This window comes from Mya arenaria, chromosome 10, assembly GCF_026914265.1.
Source record: "Mya arenaria isolate MELC-2E11 chromosome 10, ASM2691426v1".
In the NCBI taxonomy this organism is placed as follows: domain Eukaryota; kingdom Metazoa; phylum Mollusca; class Bivalvia; order Myida; family Myidae; genus Mya; species Mya arenaria.
The window spans coordinates 45,447,266-45,469,069 of record NC_069131.1 but is presented as its reverse complement, the minus strand read 5'-3'; the positions used below and the strand labels follow the sequence as shown (position 1 = coordinate 45,469,069).

The 21,804-nt window shown below is 33.9% G+C and overlaps 1 protein-coding gene across 1 annotated transcript in view; it reads left to right on the top strand.

The window, feature by feature from the left end:
• Positions 1–21,309, top strand: part of LOC128205296 (uncharacterized) — a 106,750-nt gene extending 85,441 nt beyond the window's left edge. The window contains exon 4 of the mRNA XM_052906828.1: positions 15,935–21,309. Within this exon, the coding sequence (XP_052762788.1) occupies positions 15,935–16,072 (138 nt within the window). The 3' untranslated portion in view covers positions 16,073–21,309. The remainder of the gene's footprint in view (positions 1–15,934) is intronic.
• Positions 21,310–21,804: the final 495 nt, after the last annotated feature.

The following is a 21,804-nucleotide window of genomic DNA, read 5'->3' as shown; positions in this document are numbered from 1 at the left end:
ATTAAACAGTGACCCTTTGTGATGTGAGCTGATTTGTTTAATGCTTAGAACATGGTTATCAACATTCCCCTAAATGAAGCCCTAGTCTATCAAGTGCTTTCAGCACTTTGATTAGTATCAAGGGAATAGATTTTAAATTTTATTAGGTCTTCAACATAGTCACTTCTAAGGTATTTATTGTTCTTTTTTAGGATCATAGATTAAAATAATTATTATACACTTTATTCTTTAGAAGAAATTTCATTTTTACTTACTGATAAATTTAATAATCAGACTTTTCCATTGAACTTCATGTAAATTATTGTAAACTTCATGTAGATTATTCAAAGCTACAAATCTTTTGTGTGGATATTGTTATTCACTTATATCTTATATAAAGATATAAAGAAAAAATTATTTCGTAACATGAGAAGGAAGGTGATGTTGTCCTAGATGGAAGAAGTGATAAAAGTTGAAGGTGCTGAATGTGTTCTGATATTTGATTTTAGAGCTTAAGACAGTTTATTGATTTTATTGGATGGTGCACTGTTTATTGTTTGTGTATCTATACTTAAAAGTTCTTTCAGTGTGCAAGCAATTTAACATATTTTTTGCAGTGTGCAGGCAGTTGAACGAAGTCCTGTCAGTGTGCAGGCAATTGAACAAAGTCCTGTCAGTGTGCAGGCAACTGAAAAAAGTCCTGTCAGTGTGCAGGTATCTGTACCAAGTGCTGTCAGTGTGCAGTCAATTATCAAGTCCTGTCAGTGTGCAGGCAGCTGAACAAAGTCCTGTCAGTGTGCAGGTATGAAAATCAAATTCTATCAGTATGCAGTCAATCATCAAGTCCTGTCAGTGTGCAGGAAACTGAACAAAATCCTGTCAGTGTGCAGTCAATCACCAAGTCCTGTCAGTGTGCAGGAAACTGTGACAAGTCCTGTCAGTGTGCAGGCAACATGTTTGGCCAAGCTATATTGATAACAAAGGTTAAACTCTTTTACTCAGGTGAGCGATTTAAGGCCATCATGGCCCTCTTGTTTAAATTCTAAAATGCATTTCTCAGTATTTAAATACTCATAAACAGATAAAAAGTAGGACTTGAAAATGTTTTAGAAACAGTCTGTATTTACACATACAGTATTATAATAACATCAGTAAAATCAGAAAATAAAACCTTTTATAAGTAAAATGACTTTTAATTTTCTCAATTCTTTGTTCTTATTGCACTTATTTTCTTTGATCGATTAGTGATAAAGTGGCCTGTTTCTTACAGGCATTGAAGCTATGGAGGCTGTCATGTTATTCTTTTTCAAGGTACAGACCTATAAATTATAGGTTCATGGTCAAGGCGAGGTCTTGAAATGGAAACATCTTTAATCCACCACCTGCATATAATGACCAGTGCCACATTTGCAGATTTGTTTAATACTGCTATAATTATATTGTCCCACAATTCAATTCACAGTGTCTTTTTTCAGAAATGTTTTCTGTGTTTATTAACACTTTCGATCTTCTGCAATTTCTTCGAATAATTGCATGTTACTGTGAGGAATGCTGTCAAAGTTTATAATAATATCCACGTTTAAATTGCTGATGCAATGAAAGTAAATAGTAAATCACTGGATCTTATTGCCATTTGTTAAATATTGAGACAGATTTTCATGTGATACAATCAAAACCTTTTCATTTATAACTGAGAACCTTTTTTGCAATCAAAAAGCATTTCTTGACATGATTATGTAATAAATTTGGTTAGAAGTGTACATATTTTATTTTTTAATTTTTGCTTTGCGCTCGCCTCTGATTTGCCTTTAATTAAAAAAAAAAAAATTTAATATTTTTTCGCTTGCTTGCTACAACTTTTTTTTGGCAAAATCCGTGGATCAATTGATCAATTGGTTGTGGCCTTAGGTGGTCAACCCCGACATCTCTCATTACTGCTTTCAGTTCCACTTTCATGTTTTTCGTTTTGTCCGGAAGTAAACAAAAACATTTAACGTTCCTTTTGTAAATATTGTAACACTGTTTTTATTTTTTCCTAAATGGCATAACAATAAAACTATTATATTATAGAACTTTACTGTACACTGACAACATTTTACGCAGTTCTCTTTTTACTTTCATTAAAATTGATAGAAGGGTTAGCATGCACCTTTTTCCCGCGCTTTTAGGCCATGTGCTACGAAAAATGTTTTTTTTTATCTGTTACACATTAAAAGCTAAAACAAATATATATTTTTAAATTGATATAGACATGGTATAAACAAACTAAAACAAAATATATTTAAGCATTGTTGTTTTTTAAACCATCATACTAAGCAAAAAAAGCTTATCCGTTAATTTGCATAATGGACAGAGTTATCATGTCATTGAGTTTGTCAGTGCTGCTAATTGACATGGAAACCAGTGCTGCTAATTGACATGAAAACCATTTAGATTCCCGATTGATAATCAGTTGTCACTTTGGGTGTTAATTGCTCTTTACTTTAATTGATTAAAAAGGCATTTAGATCATGCCTTGTGGCTCCTTTCAAATGATTAGTATTACAAATTTATGATTCATCATTTTCGGGTCATTTACAATTTCTGTGCAGTCAAAACATGGGGAGCTCGGGTCGATAAACGCCCTGATTAAGTTGGTATGATCAAGTAATACTAGGTTAGTTAATAAAATTAACAAGATATGCGTTTGACACATATTTATTAAATCATTTTGCCCAAAAAATTATTGTGGACATGCAGGCCTACAATTCAGCTGCAATTGTTGGACCTTGCCATTTATTACCAGCGGGAGCCAAGGTCCAACAAACTGGTATTTCCCTTGAATCTTTTTACAAAGTCCAGAATAATTTCATACTGGACAAGGATTATTAAAAATATTAATGAAAATTAAACTACTACTAAGTTAAACTCTAAAATTTATTTACTTTTTAATGACTTGGTGACATGTATACAGTTTGGTAAAATCTGGCTAGATTGAAAATACTTTACTTTATGGTTTTTCTGGCATTTTGTATCATCAAAGCTATCTTTATATATTATTACTAGTTAGTAGAATTTTTTTGTATAATGTTAGAATTACATATTATTTCGTAGTGCAACCAATATCTCAGTTTGCAGTTGTATGATACTTAGAATCAGTACCCTGTACAAGTTTACTATAAACACATCTTATTATGCACCAGTCAATTGCAACCACGGCCCAAGAGTGCCGGGTGCATGCTTGGGTTTTGTCTTTGCGTCAAAAATAGTGGGGAATGGGCCTTATCTAGGGTCCCTGGGGTGTGCGGGTATTTGGCAGGGATTTTACCAGCAGTTCGCCCCTGCAGGGTGGGAATTTTACCCGGGCTTGGCTGTGCTGAAAGTCAAAGTCCCCCTATTCCCCGGACTTGAGGGGTGTGTGGTTACAATTGTCTGGTGCATTACTCTTGAAGCAAATCTTGTTATATTGTCTCCCTTTGTGTTGGAGATTACTTTTTGTATTACTGTCTATTTTTAGAAACAAGGGAATTAATTTTTCATTTCAAGAATTCTTCAAATAGTCATTTCTAAAGTAATTATTGTTCTTTTTACAGGTTAATACATTAAAGTAATTATTATATTTCTTTATTTTTTTTTTAACCTTTTTTTTTTACTGAATAAGGCCTTTTATTTTTTATTGTTTGTTTAATGAACCGCCATGATTGAATATGTTCAAAGAAGAGGAAATAAAATAAAAATTTCAAAATCTTATTTTAGTTTTTGGTAGGAAATGAAACATTAGTTAATAAGCTACTTTTTTAAAAAAAAATACTGTTAATACTGACAAGATACTGTTCGCAATCATAACACTGTTCACAATCTTAACACAAGTTAGCTCAATCGATTTGGTCCCAAAATGACATTCAAACACCATTTCGGACCAAACCATGAGTCTGAATCCTGTTATTAGATGGCCATGCTAGTGCTCCGGTGGTTGTGGGTTAGAATCCCAAACCAGGGCACACTTTTCTTCCCAGGTTTATACACAGCAAATGAAAGTACAAACTATTTGGCGCAAACATGGAATATAACAGGTCCGTGGCACTGGCACAAATAAAAACATTTAGTCAGAGTTAAAAACTGCCAGAATAATACTTTTCAGGGGGTACCCAATCAAATTTCTTTGTCGTGGACATCATTATATCAAATGAATTGACAGTCTTTGTAGTTGGCATGTTTTCTTCTTCTGTTTTTGACAGAATTTCTGACAATGAGATAATCTCCCTTTATGTTTACTTGCATTTCCAGCTGTTCAAAATCCACATACATTCTTTACGAGTGTATTAGAGGGAATGCTTGTGTTAATAATATAGGAGGCAGTATCATTTTCATTGATTTTAACAAATTAATTTACTGTGTTGCTGTCTGAGAAATAGCTAAATTGTAAACAGTCTGCCATGTTTCTTTGATCGTTGTTGTCCAATCAAATGTCTGGATACAAAAATCAGGGCTTACGATTGGATGACTTATAGACAACTGGCTATAGAAACGATGAAAAGTTTATGTGGAATTTTAATAGACGGGTAAAAAGGAGCAGAGGGAATAAAAAAGTTTGGGGTTTCCAATTTTATTTTTTTTCTGAAATCATGTTTTTTTTTAGCAGCTGGTTGGTTAAATGAACAATCAAAAAACAGTGCCCTAATGAATTAAATAATCAGACTTTCCATTGAACTAGACCATTGTTATGCTACAATCAAATAATTTGCATGGATAGTTAATACATCTTATATAAGCATTAATTCAACACTTGTATATTGAAGGAAAACTATGTTGTGTATTTTTAAGAAATAGTTTTATTCTTGTCTGACAAGGGTGCAGCCCTATCAATTGCTGGCTATCTAAGGCAGTTTGTTGATTTTATTGGATGGTCTTTCGAGTGGCTGTTCTTGACACAATTGCTTTTGGACATCAAAATATGCAGCTGATTTCAGAAATGACCACGCCCCAATGTTTTCTGTAGACTTATGTAGGAAATTCTTGAAAATATTATTGTCTGAAACGGCTAGGCCCAGATCTTTAATAACTTGTATCTAGTATCATAAAAATTGTAGTGATCTTCTACCAAGATTGTGCAAATTATGCCCCTTGGGTCAAAGCCAGTCCCACCCTTTTTGACTTACTTTCTTATTTTTGAAGCTTAGCAGCAAAGAAATTTGGACCATGTTCACAATTTTAAAAACAAATATCATTGATGTGCTTTGATGACATTGACTGTGAGCTTTTAACCTACTTAGTTATTTTTGAAGCTACAGTAATGAAATTTGGACCATGTGTACAGTTTTCAAAACAAATGTCATTGGGGTCCTTGTTCCCCTAGTCTGTAACCTTTTGACTAACTTTATTATTTTTGAAGCTACAGCTATGAAATTTGGATCATGTACAGTTCTGTAGACAGATATCAAATGTTGTCCTTGGGGCATTGTGTGACCTTTTGACCTAGATTGTTCTTTTTTTAAACTGAAGGAATGAAATTTGGACAATTTGTGCAGTTTACAAAACAAATGTCAATGTTGTGCTTCAATGACCTTGACTGTGCCCTTTTGACCAATTTTCTTATTTTTGAAGCTACAGAAATGAAATTTAACCATTTTGTGCAGTTTTTAAACTGAAATATTAGCGTCTACCGGGTAGTTCTCAAATCAGCTATAAATTCAGTCTTCCTGAAGTTGTAAAATTTCTGCCTGTCCATCAGACAGATACATCGGAAAGTTTAGCCTGTCCAAAAACATATTTGCCTGTCCAAACAAACATTATACCGACGCCGAAGCATATTGAGTGCTGACGCTTTTGATTGTGCCATGTTGGAAACTAAGAACAATTAATTAGTTGTAATTAAATTATTTTACGTTTGCATCATATTTACTTGTTTATCTCCGGCATCAACAATATGATTCCATATTGGAAATGGCCAACTTTTGTCGATGTTTTGTGACGTCAAATATCAATGTGAAAACAACTAACTACCGCTAAGGCAAATAATATGTGAAAAGGCAAACATTTTTGCATACATTTAGCTTTGAGTTACCTTAGTTGCTAATAAGTCATCCAGACTGTCCTTTACAAAAGGGCTGCCAGACCCGTACCGGCACATTTTGGGAAGATTGTAAATTATTCTGTACCCTTTTGATCTACTTTTTTATTTTTGAAGCCACAGCAATGAAATTTGACCAATTGCGCAGTTTTACAACTGACATTTCAATGTTGTCTTCGGATGAACTAATTACTGTGAACTTTTGACCCAATTTCTTGGTTTGAGGCTACAGCAATGAAATTTGGACAATGTGTACAGTTTTTAAAACAAATATCAATGTTGTGCTTGGATAACCTTAAGCACTACACTGTTTGACAATAACAGTAGATATCAAAAACTGTTGGTGGTCTTTCGGTTCAAGATACATTTTCTACCTGACTATATATCAATTTTTGACAAAACAGATGAACTTTGGACTTTGATCATCCTAGAATGTATACATAATGAATTTTCAGGTTGAATATTCAAAGAATATTTAGGACTGCTTTTCTACTTCCCAAGGATTCTGTCATCATTTTTAGGGCGAGAATTTTAACTCATATCTGGAATACCTTACATTAAATTGAATTTCTACTTCATGCAGTTCAAGGCCATCAGACAGTAAAAATAATTTTGATGACCATAAAGACAAAGTATGGCCTATGATTAACTGACAAAGTTTTCTGCAAGTTCTTCTGCACATACCATCACACATGCATCAACAAGCAAGCATTCATTGAATTGTCTTAATAGATCACTTGTGCTCTGGGCTATCAGACAGATAAAAAAGACAACTTTATATGGTACTAAATACAACTTATTGATTCTAATTGGCCATACTGTTCAGTGCGCAATTACATAAGTCAAATCTATATCATCCTCAATACAAGTTAAAGCCCCTGTTTTCAACATACACATTTCATCAATATTACATGCTATTCAGTTACATATCTTATTGACAAAGTGGCTATTTGTCAAGATCACTGTCTTATGGCAGATCTTGTAAAAACATTCTCCCCATCATCGCAATCTACTGTTGTCTTTAACTTATGATAGTCTGTAGATCCACATTTTTTACCAGACCATAAAACCTTCAAAATTGTATGAGGAACAAATTTTTCTGAAAATCTTGAGCCAGATCTTTTAACCCAAGGGTCATGTCCATTTCTCTTTTTGGAAGTAATCTTATTTTGTTACTACAATATCTGAATACTGATGCTATTGGCTCAATAATCTACTTAATATGTATCTTGTTTCCTGAGAAAAGCAACATTCAAAGGAATATAAGATGGATCAGGAAATAATAATTGATTAGTTTACAAGGCATTAATTACAAATAGAAGAGTGCATTGTTCTAGACACCATCACAAAACAGCAATCCATGATAATTGAGATAAAGACTATTTTTGCTTGAGGATGAATCTCCTAAGCAAACATGACTGTTTACTGTTTGTGTATCTGCCTATTTAGCTAGCATTATAAGCAGCTTTCATGGCTTCTAGTGTAAGGTATGTTCAACTCAACTTAAGGCTAGAGTTTTTTTATCTTTAGATTTATGGAAAGTTTTCAAAAAGTTGGGTAAGGAGGAGGAAATAAAAATAAAAATAAAATGCATAAAATGTCCCAAAGGAGAAATAAATAAAAATAAAACGGATTTTTCTCCGATTTTTTTTATTTTTTAAATCTTCTTATATCATGAAGACAAAACACACCTTACTTGTGTCAGTTATTTCATAGGCTGAAAAAAGGGTGATAGATCACCATTAAAGTTTCAAAAGCATAATGAAAAGATCCTTTTATTGACTGAAAATATTGACCTCAACACTGTGAGTTCAAGCGCTCATTGAAATTAATTGTATATATTTGTTCGAATGCATCTATGCATATGAGGTGCATATATTATCAACCCATGGATTTTATGAAAAATGTCAGTGTGATAAAGAAGTTTAAATGGCCAATTCTAACCTTTTGCCCACAATATAAGCATATCCTTTCCATTGTGAAGTAATCAAACATTAAACACAGTTTCAGACACGGTATAATAAGGAGGTCAAATGTGTTTTTCTGTCTTTAACGAAATAGCACCGTGACAATTTACCGTGATGTGGATTTTATATAGAAAATATAACCAAAAAAAGTAGAAGCCCTGATGGAAATTCCTCTTCACTTGAAAGTTTGACAGGGCTTACGGATACACAGACAGTCAAAATCTACATTTATGTACTTCACCAAAGAAAATTCGGGAGCATTAAGATAAATTTTACAAGTGTTATATGTTTCAAAAAAACAGGTCTAAGAACTGATTTTAGAATCAGCCCTGAAAAATATCCTTCTAATTCCAGCTATGCACGTTGGCAATAAGCAACGGATAAGTTTGACTTCTTGCACTGACTGCCAAATATCTTATAATATAAGCGAACAACATACTGAATCTACAAAAAAATCACAATAAACACGCTCTAAGTTCACCACGGTTTGATTTAAATAATGAAACATAAACATCGGAACCTTTTTGTAGTAAAACATTTCTATATAGCTGCAGAAATTGTGAGAAATAAGGGGTATGACAAAAAGTACTTTCACTTTTGACAGGACATTGTTATGGTAACGGGTACCTGTTCTGTTTCCCCGCGTATTTCCGACTGGTTTACGTGGTTTGTGCAGTAAAAAGACCGATAATGAATGACAATTGGTACACCAGTTGGTTCTGAGATATGGGTTATAGAACACTTTTTTTTTTCTTAATTGGAGCAACGTTCGTCGGAAAAAATAAAAATATAACTACTAAAATGAATTTTATTTTTATTTGGGTTTTGCAATATTTAGGTACGGCGCTCCCGTAAATCTAAAGATATAAAAACTCTGGCCTAAGCGTACATTTAAATTTCAGCAAAACACCCTGCTCAAATATTGGAATGAACCGAGCTTACGCAAGCGGCCATGGTATATATATGCTTTTCCTCCCACCTCAGTTATACCAAAATATAGTAAAAATGTTGATTAAACTGAGAACTCTTGTGCAGTGAATAAGTAAAAATAATTTGTGTAAAAATATGTGATTATTTGTGGTTGTAACAGATATGTGCATAGTGATTTAAATTATGTAAAAATACAAATCATCCATTATATAGTTCTGGGGAATGTGCAGGATTACTTCTTGAATGAAGTCTGAGTGTAGATAACCTTTTTTGTGACATTTGAAGCAAGAACTGTTTTGATTTAGTCATTACCACAAAACAAGGTGTGTCTATCAATCATATTTTTTCATGACGAAAATGCAATTTCATTTTTACATTTTTTTCAAATTATGGCAGCCATTACTATTTATTGCTGTGTGAAATCTACAATAAATACAAGGTTATTGCAATGAAAACAAGGTTATTGCATGATGACTACAAAAAAGCAGTTCCAAACGGGTGCTTTTTTAGCTTGACTATTCGAAGAATGAGGAGGGTTATACTACTCGCCCCAGCGTCGGGGTCCGGGTAAAGTTTAAGGGCAAGTTGGGATTTTCACTTATATATTCAATACCTTTATTCAATTTGCTAAATACTTCATACAGTTGTTCAGGGCCATCACATAATGAGGTTAGATAACTCCACATTATCCTTTATACAAATTATAGCCCCTGATTGACTATGTAACTTAGGTTAAAGTGTTAGGGCAGGCTATACCCTTCATTTAATTGACATAATACTTCACACAGTTGATCAGGACCATCACACAATAAGGTTACATAACTCCATAGTATCCTTTATACCAATTATGGTCCCTGATTGACTTTGGAACTTAGGTTAAAGCTTTAGGGCAGGTTGGGATATTTATTAAAATTCTATACCTTTCATTTAATTGACTTAATACTTTGCACAATTAATGACACCATCTTACAATAAGGTAACATAACTCCATTTAAACCCTAAATGCAAATTAAGGCACTTGATTTACTTTTTTGGCTCAGCCTAAATGGGGCACTTGCAAAGTTCAATATTTTGATATTTTGGTACTAGAGCTCTACTTTCAATACTAATTGTTATGATATCCAAAGATGTAGTTATTAAGTCATACTTCTGTATATTTATTATTTTCATACTAATTTCTGAAACATAACCTGACTATATGTGCAGTAATATCAAAATTGGTAACAAACTGTGATTTAAATAGAAGTAACAAATCATGCTTTATTCGCAGTTTAATCTATGGCATATCAATGCGCAACTCTTTCAACAACAGTGTTATGAATGGGAGAAGTCACTTCTCCCAGTTTTCAGCCTACTCTCACTAGGCTGAAAACTTTGGGAGAAGTGACTTCTCCCTTCAGTCAATTTAGGGAGAAGTGGGGAGACTTTAAGGAGAAGTGATACTTTCGTAACACCTGATACAAAAACTATGCCATAACACACACCTCAGTTTATATAGTTTATATTCACATTCAAACTGATTGCTATAACTATATAAAATGTTCATAAAAAATGTATCATTTTTGGCTCAGCAAAAGTGTATTTGTCAATGTCACATAGTTTATCTCCAAATAGCATCTAAAAATGAAACAAAAACCAAGACAGCTAAGGATTTGAAACAATCAAAATGACTAATAAATGACTTGTCAATATAGTAGGGGGACGAATCTTATTTTGGTACGTTTGGGATAGGGTACGAATGTCACATTCAGCTATGCTGTTATTTACTTGTCTCTGGCTAAATAATTTTAAATATGCTGACATTTAAGAACCAAATGACATTTAAATCACTGTCCTTGATGAAAACTTTACCAATACATAATGGGAGGTTGAGAAATTAACTCGGAAAATTGTTCTGACAAAATGGCGATCTCGCCGATATTTTTTACATCGTAAACAGGAGAAAAATACTGTAAGTATTAAAACTCTACATAAAGCAAAAAAAATAATATGTTTTTGTGTTTACAAATCAATTTTTTATCATTAACATTTCACGAAAACCAATTAAATATTTGGTGATACGTCATGTTATTGATTTTCTTAGCGCCACCTTGCCGATGGCCCGAGATGGCTATGACCGTCTGCTTCAAAAACATCAATGTTTAAAATGTCTGGCATTGTTTGTTCAATACATATAACAATTACTTTTTAACTTCATCAATGCTTGACACGATTTTTCATAATTATGTCGCCTTTTCTATCTCATTTTAATGAACGTATATCATATTATCAGGTTCTTCTCAATGTACATTCTGATTGGTTAACTTTCAATAGCTCCGCCTGCCGGCGATGTTTTGGTAATTGGATGACACGGCCCAATTATCGGATTAGGGGCTAATTGCGATGCTTTGACTAATGGGACAGTGGCCAAATACTCGCTGATTGACAGATTTACAATGTGTTAAAATTTCGGCGAGGTCAATGTCGCTTTGATGACACAAATGGGCGATTTATTTGTGTTATTTATCATCAAAGGCCGCTCTGTCAATGAAAAGGGCACAGCGGGGCGTTTGAAAAGGCAGCAGGGCGCCATAAAAGGGCAGCGGGGCGCCCCGCCACGCTAATTATGCTTAGCTGGAGCACTGCCTTAGCCATAGGCTGAGGGTGAGCTTTTAGGATCGATGATTATCCGTCGTCTGTCGTCCGTCCACACTTAGTTTGTTAACACTCTTGGGGTCACATTTTTGCCTCATTGTCACGAAACTTGGTCAGGATGTTTGTCCCAGTAATAACTCTGGCGAGTTCGAATATGGGTCATCTGGGGTCAAAAACTAGGTCACAGCGCCCTAATATGGAAAAACCTTGTTAACACTTTCGAGGTATTATTTTCAGGCCAAATATCCTGGAAATTTGTCAGAAAGGTTGTTTGGATGATTTCTAGCTCAAGTTCGAATATTGGTCATCTGGGGTTAAAAAACTAGTTCACAGAGCCCAAATATGGAAAAACCTTCTTAACACTTTAGAGGTAACCTTTTCAGCCCAAATATCCTGGAAATTTGTCAGAAAGGTTGTTTGGATGATTTCTAGCTCAAGTTCGAATATTGGTCATCTGGGGTTAAAAAACTAGTTCACAGAGCCCAAATATGGAAAAACCTTGTTAACACTTTAGAGGTAACCTTTTCAGCCCAATTATCCTGGAAATTTGTCAGAAAGGTTGTTTCGATGATTTCTAGCTCACGTTCAAATATGGGTCATCTGGGGTCAAAAACTAGGTCACAGCATCTGGGGTCAAAAACTAGGTTACAGAGCCCAAATATGGAAATAACCTTTTTAACACTCTCGAGACAACATTTTCAGCCCAAATATCCTGGAAATTTTCCGGTAAGGTTCTTTCAATGATTTCTAGCTCAAGTTTGAATATGGGTCATCTGGGGTCAAAAACTAGGTCACAGAGCCTTAATATAGAAAAACCTTGTTAACACTCTAGAGACAAGATTTTCAGCTCAAATATCCTGGAACTTTGTCAGAAAGGTTGTTTAAATGATTTCTAGCTCAAGTTTGAATATGGGTCATCTGGGGTCAAAAACTAGGTCACAGAGCCCAAATATGGAAATACCTTGTTAACACTCTAGAGGTAACATTTTCAGCCCAAATATCCTGGAAATTTGGCAGAAAGGTTGTTTCGATGATTTCTAGCTCAAGTTTGAATATGGGTCATCTGGGGTCAAAAACTAGGTCATTGAGCCCAAATATTGAAATACCTTGCTAACACTTAAGAGATAACATTTTCAGCCCAAATATCCTGAAAATTTGTCAGAAAGGTTGTTTCGATGATTTCTAGCTCAAGTTTGAATATGGGTCATCTGGGGTCAAAAACTAGGTCACAGAGCCCAAATTTGGAAAAACCTTGTTAACACTTTAGAGACAACATTTTCAGCCCAAATATCCTGGAACTTTGTCAGAAAGGTTGTTTTGAAGATTTCTAACTCAAGTTCGAATATTGGTCATCTGGGGTCAAAAACTAGGTCACAGAGCCCAAATATGGAAATACCTTGTTAACACTCTCGAGGTAACATTTTCAGCCCAAATATCCTGGAAATTTGTCAGAAAGTTCGAATATGGGTCCTTGTATATACCTTGTTAACACTCTCGAGGTAACAATTTCATACATCAGAGAAGCCAAATCCCTGTTATTGCCCTTTAATTATCAACAAGTCTATAGCACAAAGTTTTACTGAGGTGAGAAATATAGGGCCATCTTGGCCCTCTTGTTTTTATTTCTTTTGACAGGCACATTTTTATGCCCCCAAAGGTGGGCATATTATAATTGCACTGTTCATCCCGTACCATATCTTTGTAGGCATGGATCAGAAAATGTTTAAACTTGGTCAGAATGTTCCCCTTGATCAAATCTCGAGCACTTGTAAAAGTGGGTCACATGGGGTCAAAAACTAGGTTATGTCAAATCTTAAAACAATCTTTGGAACATACTAGAGGCATTATACATGGTCAAATGTTCATGAAACTTAAATACAATGTTTTCCTTGATGAACTCTTGGTCGTAAATAAAACTGGGTCACATATGATCGAAAATTAGGTCACTAGGTCAAATCTTAGAAAAATCTTGTCCGGAACCATAGCATGGTAATGATTGGTCAAGTTATGTTAAAATTGGCCATGATGTACCCCTTGATGAAATATGGACCGCATAAAAAAGTGGGTCACATGGGGTCAAAAACTAGGTCACTAGGTCAAATCTAAGAAAAATCTTTGGAACATATTAGAGGCATTATACATGGTCAAATATTCATAAAACTTAATCAGAATGTTTTCCTTGATGAAATCTTGGACTTATGTAAACCTGGGTCATAAATGATTGAAAATTAGGTCACTAGGTCAAATCTTGAATTTTTTTGTCCGGAATGGAAATGATTGGTCGGATTATGTTGGAATTTGGTACCCCTTGATGAAATATTGACCACTTGTAAAAGTGAAGCACATGGGTCAAAAACTAGGTCACTAGGTCAAATCTTTGAAACACATTAGAGGCATTATGTATGGTCTAATATTCATGAAACTTGATCAGAATGTTTTCCTTGATGTTTTCCAACATCAAGTTTTTGTTAATGTTGTATCCATCTTTGTTTTTGACTGAAAACACAAGGGACATTCTACCACTTTTGAACCTAATCTACCGACTTAGAGACCCAAATCTACCTCACTGCTATTGCCAGAGGTTCACACATTTGACATTGAGTGCTACTAACTTGTCATTACATGCTGTTGAAAACATGTACAATATGGTGTATTCTTGAATTACAAATTGAAAAGTATTTGTATGTATAGTAAAACAGGCTCAACAATGAAAAATATGTAAATAGTGGAAGGGACTCCTTGTTTCAGGAACGGACACCTGATTTCAAATGTTGGTGTACCTTCAGGATCCGTCGGAAAAATGATTAACCTGCAAACCACAACAGGAAAAAAATGTATAACAACAACAAATGTGCAACATGAAAAATCCCATTTTTTTTATCTAAATGAGAAAAGTTGTCTGAGAATAAGCCACTAAATGTAAAAGAAAACCCAATAAATGAATGAATAGCAAAGTTTATTTTTACAAAAAGAACATATTTTTTTAACAAACAACTTATTAATATAATCAAATTCTCATCATTAATTTTTCAGAATTATCTTCTCAAATGCCTTTATCAAGTATTAAAGCATGAGTAAACAGAAATAATAATTTTTTCACATCTTTTCAAATTCCCTTTAATCTGTCATTGCAATTTTTACAACATGCATAAATTTTAACACCTGCTAAATGTTTGTTTATTTATGAACATGCTTTAGGGAAAATGTGTGAAATTATGACCTCAAGGTCATAAGGTTTTGTGCATGATTTGGGATGGGCAATAGTGCTTGACTCCTCAACTTAGGTTTTGATCCAGCGTCAGTATATTTTTTATGAAAATATAAGGATTAATGGTCGGGACTTAGTTTCGACCTCTACTGATAGTCAGTTTTTGAACAACCGCAGTTTAACTGTATAATGTTTGCTCTTTCTGAATGTGGAGAAACTAGTAATTGGATAATCCATGAAACTGGATGGAATTTCGGAGTCATTCATCAATTACTGTGACAGCTCTTGATGACATACTGTTCCCTAAACTGAAAATATTTAATTTTCATTGAAATAAGTTTTAGGTCAAACTTTACTTTTCCACATTCAAGATTGTGTGTTCCGTGCGTTTGAAAATTTGATTTGCTCCAACTAAATTTGTTAGGGGTTCAGTCTGTCTTACCAACAGTTTTCATATGACATGAAATAGTTAAGATGTTAACATGTTCGTCCATTATTAAACACTGCCTAAATGTGAGAATTATTTCATTTATTTAAAAGAAAACTTCATTTATCTCGCTATATATATATAGATGTTCTTATGGTAACCCTCTAATAGTCTATTAACTATTTGTTTACTATCCTGATGTAGTATTTGGTAGCTGTTGGAATGTGTACAACACTAGTCAAACATCATGCAACGATAACCTTACCACGTTACCACTACATTTTGGCAATGATATTGAAACACTAAAGAATTCATCTTAACTTAAGCAATAAGCATTGGCAGGTTTTAATAACATTTCTAAATGTTCAAAATTCCAATCTTATATTTTGGAACATGCTTTGTGATTACTAAAAAACCGCTAGCCACAAAATTTACCAGTCACCAGTTACATTATATGTCAGTGTGGGACTGTAAAACAATTGGTGTTAAAATTTTATTTGGACCTACAATTTTTTTTTTAGACTTACAAAATTCCAGAGGCTGTTGGACCAAATGACTGACACTTTTTTAATCCTTTCACATATCTGGTGCATGTCTAGTGTTCTGGACCTTTAAAAACTGTCTATTTATAGATCATAATAAAGTTTGAACATGGTATCTTCCGCCAATCTTTACTGTTTTGTTTACGAAACAGACAATCTTTATTATTGCAGTGATTTTATTTTGTTGTTTGTTTTCAGGTAACAAATGCTACATGTGGTAGGATCAATGAGAAACGATTCTTGCTCAATATGACTGGACCTGACCAGTATTCCTGGAACCAGATGAAGCCAGGCTACGGCTGGATATATACTCTCAGGTGTATGGCAGTGAGATAAGGGGAGTAGTGAACATTCAAGGGAGACTATTGCTACACAAATGTGAATCTATGAACAAAGAGAAGCTACTGGTCTATTGAAATATTTGAGAGTCAATAGAAACATTGTTCATACTGGTGAATGGTTATTTTGTTCAAGGTGTGGGTTTCATCTCTACAAATTGTGAATATGATACCAGATTTGGATTCAATGATTGGACACTTACGAGCTAATATCTCCAATTTTAGCTCACCTGAACACAAAGTGCTCAGTGGGAGCTATTATGATAGGGTGATTGTCCATCGTCTTTTGTCAACATTTCCCATCAAACAACTTCTCCTCCTAAACCATTGGAACAATTTCAACCAAACTTCACAGGCATGTTCCTTTGGTGGTCTTCTTTCAGATTCCTTCAATAAAAGTGGTTTCATGCCAAACTCTGGTTGGCATTCTAATGGAAAGGAAAAACTTAAAAAATCTTCCCAGAAACCGTAGGACCTATTTCCAAATAATTTCACAGAAATGTTCCTCAGGTAAGAAGACATGGCCACTAGGGACCTTGACTACTTTTCATTATATGTCTTTGTGGAAAACTCTGTAAATGTTCTCCTCAGAATGCACTGTCCTGATTTTAAAATGATTCACAGAAATGTTCCTCAATGACCCTCTATCAAATTCCTTCACCCCCATGTTGATTCTTAAAATAGACATGGAGCTGTGGGGCAGGTGACTTATCTATATGTCTATATGGAAAACTTTAAAAATCTTCTCCTAAGAATGCACTTGCCTAATTTTAAAATAATTTCATAGAGATGTTCTTATGGTAACCCTCTATCAAATTCCTTCACCCCATGTTGATTATTAAAAAAAGACATGGCTTTTCACTATAAGTCTATATGGAAAACTTTAAAAATCTTCTCTTCAAAATCCAAATGGTCTGTTTCAAAATACTTATTTTTTATATGATTTCTTTATTGTTTTACAATCATTGAAGATATCAACTTCAAACTTCATAAACTTATTTACAGTAACAACATGGTCTTTTGTAAGAAGTTACATCATTCAAACTTAATTATTATACAAGTTACGGCCCTTTGAAACTTTTTAAACAAATACATATTTTTCATGTTATAAAGGCCCCTTTAAAAATGGAGAGTACAATAGTATCACCTGAGGTGTATAATGGGAGGTGTCCAGTTTGTTGTCTGATCAATAACTTTATAATCATTTGTCCAGTCAGGTGAGGGATATAGGACCATCTTGGCCCTTTTGTTATTAATGCTATCTACATTGTGCTTATGACTTGTGTCATGCTGTTGATAGCCCCATGGAAGTTTGCATGATATACTGCTGTGGCTTTTATGTGTCATATGGCCAGTCTGTTCATTCATGGAACTTCAGTTTAGTGCATTAACACAAAAGGATAGGCACAAATCTGATTATTTTCCATTATTGATGATATGGCTTTCATCGGAAATGGAAAATTGTTTGCAACACATCAACACATCTGGATTGATACTTTATTAATGAAAATGTGTCAATTGAGTTGAAACTGTTTCCATGTTTATATCAAGGCATGCCTTTAACATTTTCATCTCAAATTATGGAAAAAAAAAACAAATATGACGGGAAAATCTACATGTAGATGCTGACAAAACTTCATAGAAAACATCAATCAGAAGATCACAAATGCATTATTTAGCTACACTATAGTGTTTAATATTGTACTTGTAAAATAGATTGGCATATAAGAAGTTAATTTTGATTCATGTATGCTTATGAACATTTAGCTGAATAAGTGGAATTTGTCTCAAAAGGAATTACAGTCAAACCTGTATTAAGTGGCCACCTTTGGGAAATGGTAAAAGTGGCTGCTTACTACAGGTGGCCACTTAGTCCAAGTTGGACTTTTCTGACACTTTGGCTTTGTTCAAACAGAGATTATGTATCTTAACCACCACCTCACCCCACAATCAGTATCATCAGTACCATTAAAGAAGGTTGAATGCAAATGTAGAAAAAACAAGTTCTTCTTGCACTATGGCCGTTTTCTAATTTAATATAATTAATACTCTCAACACATTCTTTTACAGTCAAACACTTCTGGTTTATATTATTGTCAGCCATAACCAAAGTTAAAAAGAATTTCACGAACAATGCAATGTAAGTTAGACGTTCATAGAAGTATAAAGCCGAGCACTTTGAAAATTAATACGGAAATAAATACATATCGTAACTCGTTTCACAACATCAAGTGACAGTGCAAACTGTAAATTCATAATTATCATATCCGGCGTTCTTTGTCTGTATTTGACAATTATCTTCGTAATTATTAAAATATCTTCATTAAGTATGTCAATTCTGATCGAAACATTCGCCGATGAGTTATAAACATGATCTCTCGATAATTGAATTAATAAGGAAACATGCATGGTAATCGTGTAATGTTGTAGGCATTTTCATTGGACGACAGAAATATCCAAGGCTGTCGTTCTTTCCCTTCAACTTCAGTATCAATTAAAGCTGTGTATTGGCAAACATTACTTTCGGAAGTGTCAGTGACAAGGGATATAGTGGCCGCTTATTAGTATTTTTATGGCTTCACGGGGACAAATATTAGTGGCCGCGGCCGCGTTAGACAGTTGGCCGCTTAATGCATGTACTTTATATAGTAAAAACGAATGGGGGGAATTTTGAGTGGCCCGATAAGGCAGGTGAACCTTTAAAGCAGGTGACCGTTCAACCAGGTTTGACTGTATACCTTTAGTTGCTAGGTTCCACTGGGATTGTTTAAACACATATTCAACACAGCTGCAATTTATAACTGTACTTTCTGAGCTGTAAAGCATAATATTCAAGTAGATATATAGCTATAAAATATGCTACAGTATCAAATTCATTTTGTGAAAATGATTTTATGTTTGAACTCTATAGAAAACATATCTAGTTTTAATGCAATCATAATGAACATTGACACTAAAAGTGCATGTTCATGTTATTGTAAAGAAATATACAGCACTGGGTAATATTCAATTACCAGGGTACTTATTAAATCTTGCCATTTATATTTTTAGAGTTTATGGTTTTAAAAATATTATTGTGGACAATTAATATTGTTTCTAAGTGTAAAATGACAAATATATTTACATGGTGCTCTTCCCAGTATATGCTCTGCCAGTTTTTTTTGCATTAAATATTTTTTAATAAGAAAGACCTAACACTAATATTTTTAATAAATGTCATCAATAAAATAACCATTGAAGCTCATTGTTGAGATTAACCCACTATATATAATGTAGATGTCGTTTGCCACTTAAGTTTGGATCTTTTAGTACAGTGTTGAATTTGTATTGTTATACTATTTTTGCCATTAATGTTGTTTTTATTTTGGTGACTATTTTATATGCCAGTAATCTGTTGGGTGTCCTGCTGTTGAGTCTGGACTTTGTACACTTTGCTTAAAAGGCTTAGTTAGTTTAATTAGTTAGAATGAAACTTATAATTGTGGAATTTAAAAAAGTGTTAAGTTAAAGGGTAATGTAAAGGCCCATCTTTATGTAGAAGTATAAGATTTGTAAGGAAAGATTGTGGTAAAACTCTTGTGGAGGAACACTATTACACTGTCATCCTATAAATAAGAGCTTTTAGATAATAAATGATAGAAGACATGAATTCTTGATGTACACGTGTATACATAAATGATAGAAGACATGAAGTCTTGATGTACACGTGTATACATAAATGATAGAAGACATGAAGTCTTGATGTTCTCGTGTATACATAAATGATAGAAGACACGAAGTCTTGATGTTCTCGTGTATACATAAATGATAGAAGACATGAAGTCTTGATGTTCAAGTGTATACATAAATGATAGAAGACATGAAGTCTTGATGTACACGTGTATACATAAATGATAGAAGACATGAAGTCTTGATGTACACATGTTAACAATTAAGATGAGGATCTAATAAAAATTGTGACCTGATATTAGTTTACAAGTATAAACAAGTCATATACCATGCCTGTGTACTAATTATGGTGTTGTTTTCGTTGTAAGTATAAATTATGTGTGCCCACTAGATTGTCAGTGTTTTTGGGTTGGGAACTATGCTTACGATGTAAATTATAAGTTAGTGTTCCAGATATTTTGTTTTATAGTTGCATTTCTGATGTATTATAAGGGTATATTGACTGGTGCTGTTATTTAATCATTTTTTCATATCACATAATAAATTCTCTTAACACTGTATATGGATAATTCAGTGGTGTTTTATGGGTAAAAATATATGCACATAGAGTATAGTCAGTTGTGTCTGGGTTTTAATATTTCCATGTTCAGAGGGATTTGAAAATTACATGGCACATGGGCAATACCCACATCCTTATCTCCAAATCCAAGGTCACACTTATAGGGTTTTTATAATTGAATGCTGCTTATATGCATATGCAGTATAGTTGGTCTTGTCTGGGCTGTGTTTTTATTTTTCATGCACAGAAATAAAATAAATTGGCATATGTTTTTGTTACATAAAGACCAAGGTCCCTATCTCAAAGGCAAAGGTTTATCATTATGGAATAATGTAGTTGGGCTTGTCTGGGTTGTAACTTTGTCATTGACAGTGGGATTTTAAAATAAAATGTAACATGTGCGAGACCCACAGCCCTACCTCTACCTCACACTTTCAATTGGATCATTATGGAATTGTGAATGTAGGCTTATTAGTATTTGCATAATCCATTGAACTGGATGGCACTTCCAGAACACTGGTCACTTACTGTGACAGCTCTTGTTTAATTTAAGGCTCGCTGTAAATGGCATTTTTGCTTTTAAACATTGTTTCATTACTTAAAGATGCACTATTACTCTCATATAAGATTTACCACAATTAATTATATTGTTTTAATATTCCAAAGAGTTAATAAATGTCGAAAACCTTGGTTACCAAGTTTGATTTGAAAGAAATGAGCATAAAACACCGTATTTCTACGTTATGAGACTATAGTTACGACCACAGTATATCTTTAAGCATTTACAAATCATTTAATATTTTTGTGCGCTTTCTGCTATTAAATACACGGTTACAATCTTGTTATCAGTAATTCATATTTTCCATAAATGCATTATTAAGTAAGTAGTTAAAGCTTTATCAGTCAAAATTGATGTTTGTTATACATGTGTATGTATTGATCTTGAATTAGAGTGTCACTTTAAGGGTACCCTTAATCTTTTAATATTATTAAAATGGTATTTTTTACTTGTTCTAAATTTAAATGTTTTAGTGTAAGTTCATGTTTTAGAAAACATTGTTTCTGTAACTTCATTTTTAGCTTGTTTGTATTATGCGGTAGCCATTGTGACATAATCAACATTGTTGTGCAAAACCTATCAAGGGACTCACTTGAAATTAATACCAGAGACAATGCACACATTTGTGGTGATGTCCTTTTAGAACTGAAACAGCAACAGATATGATTGGCATTTGCTGACGAGGGTTGGCACTCACTGCTGAGAGATGTCATTTGCTGACGAGGGTTGGCATAAGTGGCGAGTGTTGTCATTTGCTGACGAGGGTTGGCATTCACTGTTGAGAGATGTCATTTGCTGACGAGGGTTGGCATAAGTGGCGAGTGTTGTCATTTGCTGACGAGGGTTGGCATATGTGGCGAGTGTTGTCATTTGCTGACGAGGGTTGGCACTCACTGGTGAGAGATGTCATTTGCTGACGAGGGTTGGCATAAGTTGCCAGTGT